Source organism: Medicago truncatula, chromosome 1 (genome assembly GCF_003473485.1).
Source record: "Medicago truncatula cultivar Jemalong A17 chromosome 1, MtrunA17r5.0-ANR, whole genome shotgun sequence".
Taxonomy (NCBI): Eukaryota; Viridiplantae; Streptophyta; class Magnoliopsida; order Fabales; family Fabaceae; genus Medicago; species Medicago truncatula.
In genome coordinates, this window is record NC_053042.1 from 9,627,629 (window position 1) to 9,648,664 (window position 21,036).

At 32.4% G+C, this 21,036-nt stretch overlaps 2 protein-coding genes across 2 annotated transcripts; both read right to left on the reverse strand.

Annotated features, from left to right (window-relative positions):
* Nucleotides 1–1,314: 1,314 nt before the first annotated feature.
* LOC25482361 (ATP-dependent zinc metalloprotease FTSH 11, chloroplastic/mitochondrial) lies at nt 1,315–10,872 on the reverse strand. Its single transcript, XM_013610911.3, has 17 exons — nt 10,224–10,872; nt 8,832–8,985; nt 7,510–7,602; nt 7,266–7,351; nt 7,039–7,162; nt 6,530–6,649; nt 6,098–6,148; nt 5,815–5,876; nt 4,610–4,667; nt 4,370–4,495; nt 4,214–4,294; nt 3,655–3,784; nt 3,399–3,547; nt 2,497–2,778; nt 2,138–2,227; nt 1,954–2,007; nt 1,315–1,763 (listed from the first exon to the last, which is right to left on the reverse strand). The coding sequence occupies exons 1-17, from the start codon at nt 10,742–10,744 to the stop codon at nt 1,608–1,610; spliced, it is 2,337 nt and encodes a 778-aa protein (XP_013466365.1). The 5' UTR covers nt 10,745–10,872; the 3' UTR covers nt 1,315–1,607.
* A 7,163-nt stretch (nt 10,873–18,035) lies between these two features.
* LOC25482362 (uncharacterized) lies at nt 18,036–19,249 on the reverse strand. Its single transcript, XM_024774343.2, has 2 exons — nt 18,397–19,249; nt 18,036–18,298 (listed from the first exon to the last, which is right to left on the reverse strand). Exons 1-2 carry the CDS (start codon nt 19,247–19,249, stop codon nt 18,036–18,038), a joined length of 1,116 nt encoding a protein of 371 aa, XP_024630111.2.
* Between the last annotated feature and the right edge of the window lie 1,787 nt (nt 19,250–21,036).

The following is a 21,036-nucleotide window of genomic DNA, read 5'->3' on the forward strand; positions in this document are numbered from 1 at the left end:
ATCTAAGACAACGAGAGGAGCACGCTCCATGGTTCCAAGACAACACAACCAGACCAACCTAAGTGGGTTAATGATGTAAGAGTTTTAAATTAATGCATAAATGTCTAAAAGCATGTCCAAGCGATTGTTGCTAGTATCGCTCCCGAATAGGAATATTATGGACAACCTTTCAGACACTCTTTTAAACATTCACTTAACCATTGGTCCACAATCCACATCATCATTCTTAAAAAATTCAATACTTAGGAACCGGCAGTACCAGTTTACTAGCATCGCTCTTGGTCCAAATTGGACAAAACATAGGTACACTTCTTTGTGTTCGAACAAACAATTTTGGCTGTTTCAAAAACACAATTTGGAAAGCCGATGAGTATCGTGCATTAGCTTTTGCCATTAGTAATGTTCAAAAACAAGTGTGATAGACAAACTTTCCCTCATATGGCTTTGTTCAATAAAGACACACTTCACAGTTTCACATGTAACCCCTCAAATTGGGATTAACCATTAACATATACCAACCTCCAACTTACAGGGTCATCAGGGAATGCAGTTTAAAATGAGGCATAAGGTGACAGTGTAAGGAAGCTTGAAGTTTTGCAAAACAGGTAGTACGGTTGATTAACCTAGTAGTTGAGGGAAACTGGTTTCCTGCTGTAAAGCATGTCAACCGTCCAATCAAAGTTGTACGGCCAAGATCATTTTATTAAAAAGATAATTTTTAATCATAACTGTTCGAACTCAAATGAACGGTTAAAATCTAAAACTGCGTGTAACAACATGCAATTATTACAGCACCAATCCAGGTCCGTAGTTGATCTTGTTTACTGATGCGAGGTTTTAGAGATCCACAAGTCTCGACATTTTAAAGATTTAAATTTAAGTTTGATTGTGTTAATTTGTTATTTATTGGCTCTATATTCATTTCACACAAGTAAATATCGAGAATTTTCATAGAAACTGGAGAACAATTTAAAATCTTCATTTTCCTCACCTCTTGGTTCCTTAATTTAAGGCAAACGATAAAAATAAGGTTGAAAAAAAGTTCTCTCGAAGTTGATAGGTTGGAGACTCCAAAATTTAAGTAAAAATATCTATGCAATGTCATTTAATACAATTTTCCAGTTAATTCAAAGATTATTCATTCAACCATCTCAATAATACGGACCAGGATTCAGGAACTTAGGCTTGGGAAACAATAATGCTTTTCATTGACAATTTAACCTTGCTAAGAGACACTTGGGTCACAATGACACAATCTCATAATAAATAAGAAATTCTTATTAAAATGAAGAATGCATAAGCTACAAAACACAATTGTCCAATAAAATATCTGTCTAAAAATTACACAGTTCTCTCCAAAAAAATATTGCCCTCAGCAAGTGCTGTAGTATTCTAACAGTGGACCTTTGTTATCGTTAGCAGGAATACTTGCTACACAGATATTCAAAGGTGTATAATTACTTCCTATAATCATCTTATGACAAGAATTGCATGGGCTAAGGAGGGAAGCTGCAGAATAGATTAAAAAAAACTACCTGTAGGAATTTATACTGTACAGAGCTTCCCCTATAATTAGTACAATAATAGACATGAAGTAGAGAGAAATATTACGCCAATACAAGATCCCCTTCTGCTTCTTCTTGTTCCTGTTGTTCTGGAAGTTTTCCTTCCCGATACGGGAGAAGTAATCGTCTGATTTCTTCTGCACTAAGTGTCTCAGACTCTAATAATGCATTTGCCAGCGTATGTAATGCCTTCTCGTGCTAAAAAAAATGACAAAAATGGCTAGTTATGACTTTGTACATGCCAAACAGTAAAAATATCAAACATTGCATAATTCAGGGTTGCCAATTTTTTCAATGAATTTATATACCTCAAAAGGTTACTTTTGATTCTAATATATAATAAAAAAAACTACAAAAAAAAATAGATATACAATAATACTCAACAAACCTTTTTCAGAAGAGCTTTCACACGATCATATGCATCTCTAAGGAGTTTAACAACCTGCAGAACAGGAAAAGCTCAGCTACAACCATGAATTTGATTGTTGATGTCCTTAGAAGAGCAAATCAACTAATCCAAACATAATTTCAATTGTTAGAAAGTTAAAAAATTATAAATTTGTAAAACTTGCCTCTGCATCAATACGTGACTGCATTTCAGAACTTGGTCTCTCCTTTATATGAATTGGTCCGATTGTATCACTCATCCCACAACTTGATACCTTGTGAAGAGAGTTAAAATACAACAGACATAAGCAATGAATTTCAAGCTCATTTTGAAATGATATGATATGTAAATAATCTCAGCAGAAAGTAAGATATATAACAACTTATCATATGATATGGAATTTCAGTTACTACTTATCAATATTCCAAGTCACAAATGAACATCAACAAAAGGAATATAAAATAATAAAATTTTGAATGATATTTGTAGAGTTAATAAATACAACAACTGCACTTTCCACATAACAGGGAAGCAGCATATTACCATGTATTGCGCAAGCTCGGTAGCTGATTGAAGATCACTACTAGCTCCAGTTGTGACATTATCCCGACCAAAGATAAGTTCTTCTGCAACTCGTCCTCCCATACAAACATCAAGACGAGCTAACAACTGCTTCTTACTTATTGATGTTTCATCACTTGAGGGAAGCTGAGTAACCATTCCTAAAGCAGATCCACGGGGCATGATTGTTGCCTTGTGAATTGGATGTGCACCGTCGGTATTAAGGGCAACAATTGCATGGCCGCTCTCATGATAAGCAGTAAGCTGATATTTTTACAACCATTAATAACATAACTGAGCATGCATCAATGGATTAATATTTTATAATACCAACACAACAATCCAATTATGCTAAATAAAATAGACACAAAAAATTGATAAAATATTTGTTTTTGAGCAATCAGCAGGTTAGATAATAGATATTACTCTAGGAAATGGTTCAAGGTACAGGGATTTTTTTTACAAAAGACCAATTTACCTATCCTATCAGCTCACCAGCTAACAGCTGATTTAGCAACTAACTATTCATTAGATGGTCATCCAATTTTCTATTTTCATACATATAAAAAAAAGATTGGTATTTTCTCAGACTATTTCATTGACAGTATATATAATGGTCAAATTACAGAAATTATGTTAAAGTATTTTTAGTATTTTGATGTTAGGTCTAAAGCAATCATAAGACATATGTTTTCTATTATGATAATAAATTTATGCTTAGAATTATGGGTTTACAACTACAGGGAAGACTCGGGAATTTTAAGATAATGCAGCACAGAAGCTCGTGTTCAAAAGTTTTGAAAAGATTACAAGATTAGAAAAATAAGCCACAGTTCTTAAGTAGCAGACTGAATTTCCTGACATATACATATTCCTACACATACCTTTTTTGACTCCTCCGATACAAACATTGTTTTTCGCTCTGTACCCATGATTATTCTGTCTTTTGCAAACTCCAACTGAGAAGCTGTTAATTTCTCTGCACCTTCAACCGCAGCTTTAATAGCAGCAATGTTCACCAGGTTTGCCAGATCTAGTTAGTGATATAATTACAGAGAACATCAGTCAGGAATTTGAAGAAGTATATGATTCACATTGATAGGAGTTATGTCATGTCAAATATATTGAAATAATACTCACCTGCCCCATTGAATCCTGGGGTACCACGGGCTATTGCTTTAATATCTACATTATCGGCTGTAGGTTTATCATGCAGGTAGAGTTCCAATATTTCTTGCCGACCACGTACATCTGGATTTGGTACAACAATCTGGAATCCAGAATTTATTGGTCATCTTATCATCTATATTATATACACATTAACCGGGTAGAACAACCTGGATTGAAAGAGAAACTGGAAAGGATTTTTTACCTATGTTTTTTATTTTCCTTTGTCTCTTGTTTAATTTGTTAATTCTTGCGACATGACTTATTTTCATATTTCTACTGCTCTTCTTTCTCTTCATAAATTCATTTATAGGGGAAGAGTTGTGTTATTTGAACATTCAATTATATGACAACTTTTGAGACAACCAAAATTTTACATAGAAAATAGGGTATTGACACAAAAACCAAAGCAATAGAGTGAGAAAGTAAAAACATAATGTGAGTATGAGAGAGAAAGTTGTCACAAAAGTTGTCAAAAAATGGTTGTTCAAATATCATTTCTCTAGGGGAAACAATGAGTATAAGAACTTACATGTCGATCAAATCTACCAGGCCTCGTTAGAGCTGGATCAAGAATATCAGGCAAGTTTGTTGCAGCCATTAATATTATTCCCTACAGCATAAAAATGATAAATAAATTTGGAAAAGAAGAGACGAACAAATTGCAACTCAAACCGCTCAAAGATACCTCATTCTGCTCAAACCCATCCATTTCAACAAGAAGTTGGTGTAATGTCTTCTTGGTGTGGCCCTCCCACTGTTTCCTAGTTGATCCAACAGCATCAATTTCATCAATGAAAATAATGCAAGGAGCCTACAAAAGATACAGAAGAAAAAATGTTCCACCATCAGAAACATGTAGAAGTCCTGTTTTAGTAAACTAAAATAGGAGACTGTTTTGAGAGATCATCAACAAAAAGCAACAAACCTTCTTTTTGGCTGCTTGAAATAACGATCTTACACGACGAGCACCAACTCCAACAAACCTGAGCATAAACAGAAATATGAATCCTATCATCCATACCAGCCAACATATTAAACTTTCCTTAATATAATGGAAGACTGACATAAAAAATACAACTCACAAATGCCAATAGACACAGATCAAAGTTAGAAATTTTGTTGAGAGATCACAGATTCACATGAAAACATTTTAGCATCTAATTTACCAACGTATAGTGCCACAAATCTAAAAGAAATAAGAAATTATGGAATGTTTATAACTCATCACAATGTGACATATATGTAATGTTCAAATTGTCTGGACTCATTCCCTTGTGGCACAACATATGCGATGCAATGAGGGTCTCAAAAACCCAAAAATACCCATAAAATAGAGATGTTTGTCGGGGGCACTTTCAGTATTTTGCTCCCTAAAAACCCTAACATTCCCTTTCCTTCTCTATTCCGCAAAACCTTCCTCCAAAACATCCATTCTCTGCACGCAGAACAAGAACGGGAACCTCTGTGGAGCAGCCACCATCTACCCTACCGCTGGATCTGTATCCTCCGAGCAGCACAATTTCACTTAAACTGTTTTTCAGCCTTGTTTTTTTTTTTTTCTTTCTCTTGTGCGAATAGAACAGAGAAGGCCACATTAAGGGTTTTTTTATTTTTTATTTTCCCCTCTGTTTCATGATAATAGAGCAGAGTAAACTTCATTATGTGTTTTCCCTCCTCTGTTCAGCCATGGCAACTTCATCTCAGTCTTGATGATGATGATCTTTGATTCTATTGACTAAAACATTTATTTGAGTTTTAATATTTAGTTACTTCAAGTCTTAAGACTTAAAACTTTTTGTTTCCTTGACTTTTGCTTGTAAAATTTACATCTATGTTTTGATGAAGAATTGTCACTGTTTATTGCAAATCATGAATATTTCAAAAAATTGTAGTTATTTGATTGATTTTACAGTAACTAAGTGTTTAAAATATTAATTATGTAATTGTCCAGAAACTATTCAAATAGAGGCCATCCACCACATGCTATCCTGGGGTTGGTCCACGATAGACAGCATAGTTGTTAACAACAACAACATTCTTTATGCACTACTTTCAGAATAACAGAATATACCCCCTTTCTAGCATAGCATGTGCCCACTTCTCAACATAATCTAGCAAAAGAAGACTTACATCTCCTCAAATTCCGAACCAGCACGATAGAAAAATGGAACACCGGCTTCTCCAGCAATAGCCTTCAAGGTCCCAGATATAGCAAACAATCAGATCATAATAATATTGAAGTTCAATGGATTAATTTATTATGAATATTGCAATAAAGCTTGACTTTAGTTATAGTTCAGTAAAAGTATGCAAAGAATGTAAAAAATATCAACGTCACAGATAAGAACCAAAGTCCAGATTTAAGTCCTTCCAAAAACTTCCCAAAAATATACGACTATAGAATTTAACTGACCTTGGCTAGCAGAGTTTTTCCAGTTCCAGGTGCCCCTGTCAGAAGAATCCCCTGAAAAGAGGATCATCTTAGCCTGACTTCATAAATAAATTATTACAACCAAATTGCACTAACAAGCATGATTTTTTTATCTATACACATACAAAGGAAGCATTTCAAAGAAAATAAAGTTCATCAGCATAACATAACATGAAATATAAATAATAAGAATACATAATATCATGATACCAAAGCGTTGATTGTTTGTTAGTGTGCAAAACACAATGTGATGTATAAAGATAGAGTAAATATGTAAACAGTTCCTAAACAGTGATGGGACTAGAGACTTTGTTAATAACAATTGAGAATGCATACATACATGTAAAGTAGAAAGATATATGAACAAAAGCTATAAGCAAATTAAAAACAAAAAGACCAGTAACTTTTATAGACCTTTGGCAACTTTCCTCCAAGGCGAGTAAATTTAGCTGGATTTTTTAGGTACTCCACAACTTCCTCAAGTTCTTGCTTTGCATCATCACAACCTTTCACATCCTTAAAAGTTTTTACATTCTGCAAGGCGAGACAGAGAGATAAAGATTAAAATTATGATTATATAATACGTGGCAGAATCTCTCATTTGCCGATATATCGTATATGCAAGACCTTCCATATGACAAATAAGGGTAAGGAAACTAATAACTCATTTGATAGTATTGGATATACTTCAAGAATTAATGGCATCATTAGCGGGGACTATCTTATTTGGATAATAAAATAATTCTTCACGTGTTACAATTTTCCCATCCAAGATACTCACTGACAACCCAAATTTCTTGCTAATACACACCTAAACTATTCAATCATGTATTTTCCAAAAGAAAGAATAGTCTATATGCCATACTGTATTATTGTAATAGAAAAATAAAAGAATATAAGTAAGAGCAGATTAACGGGTTAACCTTTTCTGGCATTACTTCCTTGTTTAGCTCCTTTGGCGTATAAGATGAGCTTGAACCAACACCTGAAGAACCAAACCCACCCAAGCTTCCAATGTATTTTTGAAGTGCAGCAGCACCCATAAACCTGAGAAACGTACAGTAGGAATACAAGTATGCATCAAAGCCAAAGGGTGGATGTTATATACCAGAATGAGAAAGGGAGAGATAGGTAAACTAGAGGCTCGTACCAGACCAATCCAACAGCTACAGTAAACAAAATAGTTGAGATAAGCTCTTGTGTGAAACGTGATTTGTTTGATACTTTCTGATCAACCTAAAAAATGAAGCAGCTTCATGAGATTCCGAGAACAATCAAACAATAGAATCTGGAATGCAAATAGAAAATTGAACAAATGTATTTCTATAATATATATAAGTGTAGGCTAACTACTCAAAGCATAAAAAAAAAAAGTCCTCTGATAAATATTTTACCATAACCACATGCAACGGCTGCTTCTCAGATATTCCAGGGTTGAGAAAAGTCTCATCTATGTTCCCTGATGCCCGCTGTTTCAACTCTTGCAACTGAAAAATATAAGCTTGACATAAGTTTCCACAGCATAATCCAAGGAAATTATGAACTGAAATTGTCAAATGAAGATGTTAACTAGATCAGGAGAAAGTTCATATTAACAAAGGAAAAACTGTCTCTTTTGATAGCTGTCTTTCAAGCTATGATAAGAACACAAATTAAATATTTCAGATACAGAAGGATATAAACCCACTTGGGTTGGCTGATGGTGTTGGCTTGAGACCTTGGAGTGTGCTCTTCCTCAAGGTCTCAGATTCGACTCTTAAAGAAAAAAGATCCAAAAGCATATATCGGAGAAATATTACTTAATAATTTGTTTGAGTATGAAAATAGTAATTATCCAAAAAGAATTGTAGAAAGAAAACCAGCAAATCTTTTTTCTTATTAGGTTTGTCAATGACATTGATCAAACAACGTCATTATGCTCTTCTCAACTGATGCTATGCTACACCTTACTTTCTCTCAAATGCATTCACTTCTCACCCTATTGTATGTCTACCATTGACTTTGTCTCCTCATTTTACTAACATCGGGCTTATGCTCTTGTTGGTTTTTAGGGACCAAAACTCAACACCAAACAGCATTACAACTTCTGTGGTTGAGTGCTAAATTTCTTTGAACTTAAGAAACATTTTCTATCACAATTACAACTTGAGGCATTTTTCCACCTCATTCCCCCAACTTAAATCATGTTTGAATGCCCCCTAATTTCTCCGTCATCTCAGATGATAATTTTAACGTGAAACCTATTAGCATTATGGTTGTGTTTCAGGTTATGAGGCTTGATTCTGCCTCTCGGTAGTAAAAGAAAGTCATTTTGAGGCGGTTCCTCCGAAATTCGGCAAAAAATATCAGAAAAAGTCAAGGACCGGGACCCTTTTACGGAATTTTGGCCGAAAAATCCCAGATTTCTTCGTTTAAATTAATTTTTCAAAACATCAAAGTTGTATCTATGCTTCTTAGCTTCCCAATGAACAACTATCCCAAAACCATAAGCAGCTTAAGGTAAAAACTAGAGTAAGGGAAAAACTAGAGCAAGGTAAAATGAACTAATAGACAGACATTTGTTAAAGCAATTTGATCAAAAGGCCTAGTATCAACAAATAGCTACAAAACAAGATGCCTGGTTGCACTCCACCTTCACTAGCGTATAATGAAGCACTGTAAATTATGTAATAAATACTGAAAGTTGATGCAAAATACAAAGAAAAACATGAATTACCAAGGTAGGAATTCCAGAAGGTTTTCCAGATTCCTCATCAGGAAGATATTCTGCAATAGCATTAGTGACCACTAGTGCTCGAAGATATTCTGCCACTCCTCTACTGTCCACAGCTCTGTCCCTTTCTTCAAACCTCTTTATCACAGACTCAGGACTATAATAAATAAATGAAAAACATATGATAGTGGACTTATGATCGATCCATCTCAAGAATTACAAACCCAACGGAAAATTTCAGGACTATTATGTTCATTTTAATGTTTTTATGTTGACATTTACTATGCTTTTCTAAGATAGAGACACATGGATAGCTATCGTTCATGTAGAATAGTTTATTAAGGGTCTGTTAGGATTGACTTTTTTGAATCAACTGACATAAGATTTGTGAGACTGTTTGGGAGAACTTATGAAAACAGCTTATTTTCATAAGTTCTCCATGATAGCATATAAAAACAGCTTCACATAAGTTCTCAATGATGGCATATGAAAACGGCTTATAGCTTATACAAAAGCAATTTAACTTTATTTTATCTTTTGCTATAGAAATAGCTAATACATTAGCGCTGATCATGATAGGCACTTGTGCTATAAGCTGCAAATAAGTTATTCATTCAAACAGGGCCTAAGTGTATTGTATCTTTGGAAAAGAATTCATCAATGAAGAAAAATGTTATATTTTACAGCCAGTTTCTCTTCCTCTTCTCTTAATCTTAGAACCCTAATTTTCATAACAGAAGCTAAAATCTTCCTAAAAACATATATAACAACAACAAATGAAAATTAAACAACAAAAAAAAAACTAAGCTGTAGTATTATACTAATTCTAGGTTGTGACCCAAATAGTAAAGCTAAGTGTTTTTTCTATAATTTCAATTTCTAGTTTTGAATTTTCCCAAGCAAATTGTTGCATGTCCTCCAATCATTTTTTTGTCTTGCCTTAGTGGCCCTAAGTTCAGCCAGGTGGTAATTAAAGTCAGGACTCCAAAACAAATTCTCTCAAACGGTTCGTCTCTAACTAAGGCCCCGTTTGGATTGAGCTTATGAAAAATAGCTTATGCAAATAAATAAGCTTTTATATTAATTCATAAGTTCTCACTAACAAAAACTTTATCTTCATAAATTGTTTTTTCATAAACTACCTTAACAAACTTATGAATAATAAATAAAAAGCTTATTTATTTGCAAAAGCTGTTTTGCATAAGCTCAATCCAAACGGGCCCTAAAGTTCTTTATTCACTCGAGTTCAACCACTTGGTTTACATGCCCTACAATCTTCAAACAACACTAAAACCCAATTTTCCAAACACAATACAAAAATGTAAAATTTTCTTCTAGCTTATTCCTACATTATAATCAAAAACACAAATTTTGAAATTTCGAATTTCACAAAACCTGTGCTTATTAAGCTCAACAAAAAGCGCAGTCTGCTTAGCAGCATCCAACCGATTCGCATCAGCCTCGGTAATCAACTTGGCCAACCGTTTCTCCTGCCTCCAAAATGGCCACCAATCAACCAATTTCGAAAACGCCCTCTTCAATCCTTCTTTCGCTCTCACCCATAGTCCAATCAAAAACACCACTATCGGTAATCTCCCATCCTTCTTCTCCACACTCTCCACCTTCTCTTCATCAACACTTTCAAATCTCGAATTCGATTCATTCGAAGAATTTGAATCGAGAATCGTAACAGACTCGGGATTAGGAGAATCGGAGATAGGTTCGGGATTAGGTTCGGAGTGGGGAAGTGTAGTATCGGGTTGAAAAGTGCAGAGAAGGGGAGTGAAGGGAACGCGCGGGTGGAGGCGCGTGGGATTAAAGTGATGAGGTTTAAGAAGAGTAGAGTGGTAAGGATTAGGAATGAGGAATGGGAAGAGAAGAGGTTTAGAGAGAAGAGAAGCTTGAAGTGTTGCCATAGTTTGAGTTCTTCTCTTTCCCCTTTCCCTCTGTGTTTTGAGGAGGAACAAGATGCACGTAACCTTATCCAATCAAATTGGCGCCGTCGTACATGTGGATTTGTTTCACAGTTTTGATAACACTTTTCCGTTTAGATTGACTTATTTTTTTAGTTCATGCAAAACAACTTAGTAAACAAATAAGTTTTATATGTAGGCTTAAGTATCGTTTGATCCGGCTTTTTTTTAGCTTTTCTAAGTTTTTAAGGAGAAGTTAGGCCAAACACAATATCAATAAAGTACATTCGAAAAAAGTATTTTTTTAGAATGCATAAAATTGAATGGAATGAGTTTTAACCAAAAGTTGTTGAATGCTACTTCAAAAAATTATATTTCTCCCTAATTTATTTCACAAGCACCTCTCTTCAACTCCCGCCGACAACCTTTTGTTTTATTTTTTCAATATGCTTTTTTCCTCCATTTTATTTTATTTTATTTTTTTTAACCGGTCCATTTAATTTTTTAATGAAGTTCCATTAAAGTTTATTATCTATTTTTTTAAGAAATTTTATTATCTTTTTATCACTTATATATTAATTTCAATATCTTTTGATTATCACATCCTCGCAAATATTTGTATTCACGCTGTCAATGAATGACACCGAATATTTTTATTCCCTTTCTTCAACCACGGAAATACACACACGTTAGCATTTAGAGTAATACTTTATGTTCCTCTTTCTGTTTTTTTTTTTGTTATGCTAATGCGTATAATTTTTGTTAGTGTTGTGTAATGCGTATAATTATTTTTATAAAATTTTGATTTTAATTAAAAGTACAAGTGTAGTTGCCTAAAAAAATTATACTTATATATAATTTACACATTTGTATTGTAACAAACTATGCATATCTTTTTCTTATTAAAAAAATTAAACATATCTTTTTCAATGACACCAGCAATGTAACAAATATAATATTATATAATATTAATTCATATCTTTTTGACCAACACTAAAAATATGGTATTCTTATAACAAAATTTATTATAGAGTATAATTGGAAAAGATATTGTACAAATTTGTATTCATGTTACACAAAATAAACGTCATTGAGTAAATATAGTATTGGTAAAAATATATCTTTTATATTTTAAACATTTTTTCCCTTCAAAAAATATTTTAGACATTTTTTTATTTATTATGTTAATTCATAATGAATTCAAAGTTTTTTTTTTATTTATAGACAATGCATAAATATATGTAAGGTCCCGGGTTCGAACCCCAGACACCACCAAAAAATAATAAATTCAAAGTTTTGTACAATATTTTGCCGAACAGCTTTTAACTCAAAAATAACTTTAGAACTAAAAAAAAATAAAGAAACCAAACAACTTTAGCCTTTTTCTTAAAGAGCTTTATTTTAACTTTGTTTTAAAGTAGCTTTTAGACCGAAAAAAAGCCTGGCCAAACGGTACCTTAATATATGTTTTGGTCCCTTAACTTATTTTTAAATTTAAATTTGGTCCCCTAACTTTAAACTGTCTTAATTTGATCCTCTAAGAATACTTATGTTTACCCAAGTGGTCTTTTCTGTTAGTATTTTTAAAAAAACGTTAACTTCTTCAACATGGACAAAGTTAACGTTTTTTTGACAAAAACTAACAAAAAGGATCAGTTGAATAAACGGAGGTATACTTAGGGGACCAAATTGAGACAATTTAAAGTTAGAGGACCAAATTGGAATTCAAAAATAAGTTAAGAGATCAAAGCATGTATTAAGCCTTATATGTATTATTCGAAAGTTTGTTAGTTGTTTATGAAAAATCAGCTTATAACGATATAATTTTCGTTAGAGAGAATTTATAAATTAACATAATAATTTATTTATTTGTATAAACTATTTTTCATAAGTTTAAAAATAAAACAATTCAAACGAGAGTATTTCTTAGATTGGCTTATTTGAACTTATATACTAACTTTAATTTTGGAAGATTGATCTTATCTTCGGACTTTAATTTTTGGAGATTATTGGAATGAACTTATAAAAACGGTTTATAACAAGTTTTATAAACTTTTTTTTTATTTTTTTTATTTTGATAAGTACTAAATATAACTTACAAAAAATAGTTTATAGCATGTACGAAAATAATTTAATTTAATCTTTTTTTTAAAAATAAATAAATAACTAATGTAAGTTTATTCTTAAGTGTTTATCATAATAAACGATTGTGTTATAGAGTGTAAATAAGCTTATGTTGTAAGTTGCAAATAATTGAGTAGCTTTGGCGTAGACTCATTGCTAGTATTCTGATTATAAATTCATTATTTAAAAATAAATTATTCGATGAAGGATTCAATCACTAACTCTTATTTTAGAGAAGAACTTAGTCGGAAGAGGAGACACAATCATATATTATAAGAAAAAAAAATATATTAACCAAAGTACGTCATATATGTTTATTTTGTGTTTGAATGTTCCTAGTGTGTTTGTTTTCGTATGAATATGTTCAACTTTAATTTCTCATCTTGTAAGACACTTTTTTTTTAAAGAACATCTTGTAAGACACTTATCCTCTGTTTAATAAAAAGTCACATGTGACTAACAAGCTAGCTAATATTCCTTAAAAAAACTAACAAGCTAGCTAATATTGTTAGCGGATAAGTTAGTAGATTTTTAAAATATTTGATTTAATAAAATTTGTGGTTGAACTACCTCATAAAAAAAAATTAATCAATATTTATATTTTTTCAATGAAGATATGAAGGTAAAATACAAGAAGAAAAATGATATGTTAAAAGTTATGACCTCAAACGTTACATAACTTCTGATCATAGGTACAAACTATTTAACTTCAATTAATAATTATATATATAATAAAGTAGCAACAAATAACAATATCATTTTCCGTCCTTAAAAAAAAAATATCATTTTTCTCTTGTAAAAAATAAAAAAACAATATCCTTTTGGATTGATTGATCAATATTCCATTGAATTTTTTAGAATCATTGTCCAATAGAATTTGCCTCACTTTTTTTCCTGCAAGTTATCTAAGAATTTTAAGGAAGTTACCTCGATTGATAAATTTCGCTAATCCGCTGTGACTATGAAAAGGTAATATTTCGCATTAAAAAAATTATAACGAGAAAAGAAAAACATTTTCAGTTTATGTAGAGACGATGCATAATATATATAATATATGAGGTTTAAACTGCAACCACGACCAAAAAATAAAGGAGATTGTTACCAAACATATATACTTTAATCATATGAGATTACATGTTATATATGTTACTTCATATAAAAAAAATATATGTTTTACTACTATAAACTTACAGCTTGACCCTTCCATACATACACTATGGTAGTATTAGTTAATGGTGTATTTGAAAAGAATATATATAATAATTTTCTCTAAAAAAAAAAATCTAATAATTTAAATTTACTCTATATTTAGGAACATTTCTTTTTCTTCCCTAAAAACTTATATATAGGGACAAAGTTAGTACTTTCTTGATATATATTTACTCTATTTTGGAATGGATGACCCTTGAACATTCATCAACTACTTTTCAAAGGGCAATTCAAAGAAACTTTGCAGGATTTTAATGACTTTCATGATTTTAAAAGACTTTCAGGATTTATAATTTGGATTTCAATGGATTTACATTATAAGATTTTAAAGGATTTAAAATGATTTTATGGATTTATAAGATTTCAAAATATTTTATGAATTTTAAAGACTCGTTGAAATGAAATGATTACACACACTCTCTTTCATAATATTCTCAATACATACTCTTATTTTTTTTAAGAGAGAGAGAGAAGAGAGGAGAAGAGAGAGTAAAATTTTAAAAGAAAAACAATCCCAAGAAATCTCATGTTTTCATGAAAGATTTTTTCATTCTAAAATTTCACTAGAAAATCTCACAAAATCCATCAAAATCCAATTTATTAAACAATCCTTCTAAATTTGAATGATTTTGAATATCACAAGACTTTTTTTAAGTGATAAAAAGTTTTGATTTAATATCTCAAGACTTTTTTAAAATGACAAAGGGTCTTGATTGAATACAACAATACTTTTTTTAAGTTGCAAATAGTCTTGATTGAATACCACAAAACTTTTTCATCATTAAAAAGTCTTTTAAAATCCCTTCGAATCCTAATCCAATACATCCCCTAAAATGTTAAGAATTCTACCCTCGAGTTGGATGTCAAATTTATTGTAGATGATTTTCATTCTTCATCAATTATTCTTTATGAATTTGGTGTTATTTTAGAATAGGGTTAAATAAGTGTTTGATTCCTATAAATATATTAAAATATGTTTTAATCTCTCTAAAAAATATCTCTAAACAATGGTCCTCCAAATATTTTTAATCAGAGCTTTTAGTCTCCACCTTTAAGTTAATTTATATATATTCTTCTAAATTTTGAATATCATTTTGCACTCATGTTTAATATATTATAGAAACTTCTTCCATAAATTTGACATCATGTTCATTGCTAACACAACTCAATACCTACAATTTAATACCACAAAATATTATATACCAAGAGGAAATTCTACTTTGAATCACTTTGATAATTCATCCATAATAGACCAGTATTTAAAAATCACTCAAAATTTTATTAAATGAGCTTGACTTTATCAATATCAGATCCTCAAAGATAAGGGGAAAAAAAAATACGCATGTTCCTTAACAATCAACTAATTTGTTTTTTCTAAAGTCACAATCACAATCGTAAGAACAACAAATAAATTTTTTACTCTCATTTTATCTTTTTGAGAATCAAACAGATGAAATGAGACTAAATTTTTTATTTATTTTTAAAATAATGTTTTGAGATATATTTGAGACACACTAGATTTTCATATTTTGTTTTCTTAGGGTTCAGTTTAGACCTTTTACGCTAATTGTTAACCTCTTAACAACCATTTTCCTCTAATTCTTAATGATGCATGAAAAGAGACAGAAAAATGATAATGAAGGAATAATTGAAAAGATAAAGAACACTCTAATATGTAACTTTAACTTTCAGCTACTGCATAATGCATAATCTGCCATAGTAGTGATAAGTTAAACAATACATAAACATTGTTTCATGTCCATATTCAAAAACCATTGCTTCCAAATCCTAGATATAAGTGATTCACAAATAACTTCCATAGCAAGCAATTCACAGCAATTCTAAAAGGTGTATACAAGACACTCATGAATTATGAAACAATGCACCTAATAAAACTGTACAATTATCTAAAAACTACTAAACTAGTAATTTCTTATAAGTAAATGAGACACAGTAAAGTTCTATATATTCAATTTCCCATATGCACTTTTCTGAGTTGGTAATTGGTTCAATTAATCAGTCATGTTGAATGCCTAAAGCAAAGTTTATAAAATTATTGCTACAAGGAATAGCCAAACATTGCATTTGCACGAAACTAATATAAAGGGCCAACCAGATGCTTTATATCTCTTGCCATTGCAGGATTCAACTCCAAGGAATGGCCTAACATTACATTTGCACGAGATTGATTCGACGACTCAACCTATCACTATTGCGTCAAGTCCCTGGCCCCTTTCCTATATTGAATCATTACTTCAACGGGCAAACTATTGAAGGGTATAATTGAAAAGGAATAAGTAGGAATAATTGAGAAAGGATATAATTGACAAACCAACAATAGCAGAACGCAGCGACTGCATCACTGCAAACAGATAGCACAAAACAACGCAGCAGCCACCCCCCTGAAACAAAACTGCTTCCAATAATGCACATATTTAGCAAAAACAAACATCCACTGATACCCCTAAGCATGCTAGCGGGTTCGACCACCACTGGTTCAATCCATACATAAACTTTGACGACTTTAATCTCAACCAACTCGATGATAAAAGATTGACACTATCGACAATCGATTCAGTATCCAATCCTTATAATGAAAAATCCTTTCATTTCTCGCCTTCCAAATGCTCCACATACTCGTGAACCAAATGGCTTCAAGTTCCTGAACTGCATCTTTCGTCACGAACCAGCCCTGTAAAGGTAATAAAGTTGATGGTACACATTGTGAAACACCACTTGTACTCCCAGCCAATGCGCAATTCCGAACCATACTTTTTTGATACAGTTGGGCAAGCAAAACATAAGCTGTTACTATACAATGTAACTCATCCCTACCTATAATTCCTCTTCTACATGGACTGTGCTTGGGTGGAATACGATTTTGCATTACCTGCCATACAAACACGGACACCTTCGACAGAATAATTTTATTCCGAAGTTTTTTTATCGGAAACTCCTCATCACCAACACTCTCGCCGTTTAGAACATTATAAGCTGACTTGACAGAATATATATTCGAATTATCCTCTTCCCATGCTATCATATCCCTACTCCCTTCCCTCCAACATTGTGTTCAACATGTCTCCTTCCCGACCATATAGCTCTCTAGAGTCTAGACCAGTGCAGGTCCCACGCTCAAGTGTTTTCAACTTTCCTCATCGTATCTGAAACTCTAGCCTCCTTACACAATGATAGGGAATAAAGTCAGTCGAAACTCCTTTTAAGGTGACTCCACCAACCTATTCGTCGCTCCAAAAAAATGTGCCCTCGCTTCCCCCCATATTTCTACGAAACCAGTTTGAAAACCAATTATGATTACCTCCCAATCCCTTACTCCACTCTCTCAATCTCTCTTAATTAAAGAGACGGATCTCACGTGTTACATTTAATTTTCCCCATCTCTTCCCTATACTTGCTTTTGTGAGAACCTTGTACCACAGTCGATCTTTCTCCGTTCTCAACCTCCACAGTCCACACCACGTAACTAATAATGCTGAATTGAAGACCCTAATGTTTTTTTATACCCCATAAAATTGCTTAAAAAGAGATTCGTGTTTAAAAACAATACAGGTAATGGCGGAAAGGAAAAAAACCTAAAATGTGTCTAACTAAAAAGACTATAACTATAGACTATAATAAACAACAAAATGAGTACAATTTGTAATACTAAGCTAAAGACTATAACTTAACTCATAAAAAGAACCAAGAGCATCAACTAGAAGAACCATAACAAACAGCAAAAATAACAAAATTATCATTAAGCCTACTAAAACAAATATCATCTTTAAATTTAAATAAATAGTTATAAATTTAACAATCAAACTTCATGCCTATATTTTTGAGTCGTCAACTACATTTTGAGGGGGAAAAACCCATAAAGCATCTTAGAATTCAAAGCATGATATTTTTAGGATGCTAGCAAACAATGCATCCTTGACACGAGAAGATTTTCTTCTTTCTGTCACTCAAATAATGCTATTATCTTTCTCAACGATGGCCTTGAAGATACCATTGACGAAACCACACTACGATGCACTTTATAACAACCCCTCAAATCAATCTCTTCCAGTTGTGTGCAATTTTCTACCACACGCTTCACTCCATTGTTTGTGACACCATAACTATCTTTCAGTAAAAGGCACAAAAGTCCACGACAATTCTTTGAGATCACATAAAGCGTTTCATCATTAACTTTTTTGTACATGACAAGTTCAACACCTCTAGCTTGGGGAGTTCAAAATTAATTTCAAGTAGATTTACAGGAGAACAAGATATGTTCAAATGTCTAATCTGACAACATCTTTTTAAAACTTGACAAATACCTCTTTTAGATATGTTACAGCAATGGCGCAGATCAAGCAGCTGCAAATTGGGGAAAATTGAAGCAAACATTATGATGTTTTTATCTCTTAAACATTGATTGTGACCCAAATCAAGAGACTTTAATTGAGGGCTTACACCAATATCCTTGAAAGACTTAGAATTCTCGACACTCATTCTCCCAAAATCACAGTTAGAAATGATAGTCTCTTCAAGAAGATTACAATTTTTGAACAAGTGGAAAAGCAAATGGTTGTTGAGGTAGTCATGACGAGAGAGATTAATTTTGCGGAGTCTGGAAAATGCTAATGAAAGAGTCTCTACCCCATGGAGAATGCTATTGCAACCGTCGATACAAAATAAAGGGCCATTGAGGTCAAGTATTTCAAGTAAAGGAAAACATTCGGCAATGAGGAACAAGTCATTACTATTGAAAATACGGATGTTCGAACAAATGAGAGATGTCAACGTTGTAATCTTTACGGAGAAAGCTCGCAGTCCATCAGCAGGAATGTAGGATTGGTGGGAGAGATTGAGCGATGTGAGTTTCAATGGGAAACAAGAGACTTGAGACAGAAGCTCGTTGAGGTTACCTCTGTACCACGTGAGGTCGAGGGAGGTGAGGTTGGTGAATCTTTGGAAGAGGCGAGAGGGAAGAAGGCGTGTTGATTCACTGCCGGAGGACACGGCGAAAGAAAATAGGAGACCGTTGGTGATAGAGAGAAACTGTTTGGAGACGACAGAAAGAGACTTGAAGTAGAAACCATTGTTGATGTCGTTGTCGTCAATGAGGAATTTGAAGACGGATTCCCAACAGTCATTAGGTAAATAAAAATCTGTTGCTGCAACCGCCATTGCGTTTCTTCTTCTTCTTTTTGAGTCACTAGACATTGATATTTTTCTATAAGGAGTCATCGATGACTGAACCTTACAATTGTTTGAGATAGCAGAGAGGTTGTGTGGCTGCCTTGTGAAGCAAGCTTGGTGGTGTTCGTCTTGAGGTTTAACAACAGCAGTTTGGTCTGTTAGGGTTAGGGTTTCAAATAAGTAGGAAGGATGGTGGACCCGGGTCGAGCTAATATAGCTACATATCTCTACAGGCCTGGTTAGTATTAACATAGCAAAAGCTTTCAAAAGTTGTTGCTCTTTAGGCACCTATTATTTACTTAAAGGCACCTCGAACGACATACAATATCTTCAACGGTACTTAACTACTATTCTCAAAAATCGAAAATCGTATTTAGGAATCAGTTCCAGGGAAAAGCATAATGCAGTGCAGAAACTCAGAATTGGGCACTACTTACACAAATAGTCAACCACATTATTATTATTATTATTGAAGTTAAATAAGTTTTTGAACCTTATAAATATTTCAACCTTTTGTTTTATTCTTTCAAAAAATTTCTTCGACTTTTAATCCCTGCTTTAAAGTGAAATGGTGTTTATCATTTTAAATTTTAAAAAAAAAAAATTCTGTATTAAATTTCGGTACTTATAGAACTGTCTCTTGTAAGTGTAAATTTTTTTAACAATGAATTAATTAAATATGAATTTTTATGTTTTCGGCATTTAAAAATTTATATTTAATCCATTTAATTTTTTTTTTATAACAATGGATCTATAAAAATTATGTTTTTCCTTATCTTCTAGCACAGGCTCATAGTTTGACCTTTTCCACACAGAGTACTATGGTAGTTTTTTTATTTTATTTTTATGGTAGTATTAACTACTGGTGTATTTGAACGAATATATCTACTAATTTAAATTTTAGTCTATATTTAAGGACATTTATTTTTTCTTGACTAAAGCTTATATATAGGAACAAAGTTAGTACTTTCTTGGTATTTACTCTATTTTTGCAATGGATGACCATCAACTACTTCTCAAAGGACCATTAAAAAAAAATACTCAAAGGCTAGCAATGTGCTATTGATTTCCTATACTTATGTTTTATAGGTCTTTAACATTAATGATATTTGCTTGTGCATAATTATAAACTAAAATTTATGTTGTCAAATAGAGATGATCCTTACTCGTTAAAAATGCTATCCTCAAGTTGGATGACAGTTTTATGATGGATGATTTTTATTCTTCATTAATTATTTTGCAATTTTAGAATACTGTAGAGTTTCAGTCACATCTTATAGTCTTCCATCAATGCTATCAACTAGTGACTTGCAATCCTTCTCGATGGTAACCCTCACATCTTGTCCTTGTTGCTGAAACAATGCAGTATCTTTATTGCATTTCAGCTCTGTTGATTGTCCTCTTTATGCTCTTTGCTTGCACCTCTCATTCCATTGCTCTATTTAACTGCACTTTGGAAATAAAATAGAATAGAAGGAAACTCATATAAACTTGATTCAATACTATTTACATTATTTGGGTGTTTTTAATGAGCTTTCTTATAAAATAAATAAGTTAATAAATATCATGTTTTATATAGGTAAATTAGTGTTCATTTGACGCTTATCAATATCTAATTCACTCTTGTTAGAATTTGTTTTTTTATGTTGTTGGATTTTTTATTTTAACAAAGCTAAAGAAGCAAAAGGGAAAAAAACAAAGAGAAAGGAAACTACAATCTATGGATCATGAGATAAATGCTGGAGGAAGTGCCTAGTTTAGCCAAAAAATCAGCA

Bases quoted from the DNA above. Each gene is read 5' to 3' on its own strand.
- LOC25482362 (XM_024774343.2), bottom strand. From the start codon at position 19,249: ATGGCGGTTGCAGCAACAGATTTTTATTTACCTAATGACTGTTGGGAA. The intron at 18,299-18,396 runs GTATTTGTCAAG...GAACTCCCCAAG, and splicing joins CTGTAACATATCTAAAAGAG to CTAGAGGTGTTGAACTTGTC.
- LOC25482361 (XM_013610911.3), bottom strand. From the start codon at position 10,744: ATGGCAACACTTCAAGCTTCTCTTCTCTCTAAACCTCTTCTCTTCCCA. The intron at 4,496-4,609 runs GTTTGTTGCTTT...TATCTTTTGTAG, and splicing joins TTCAAGCAGCCAAAAAGAAG to GCTCCTTGCATTATTTTCAT. The intron at 4,295-4,369 runs GTATCTTTGAGC...TTTATGCTGTAG, and splicing joins ATGGGTTTGAGCAGAATGAG to GGAATAATATTAATGGCTGC.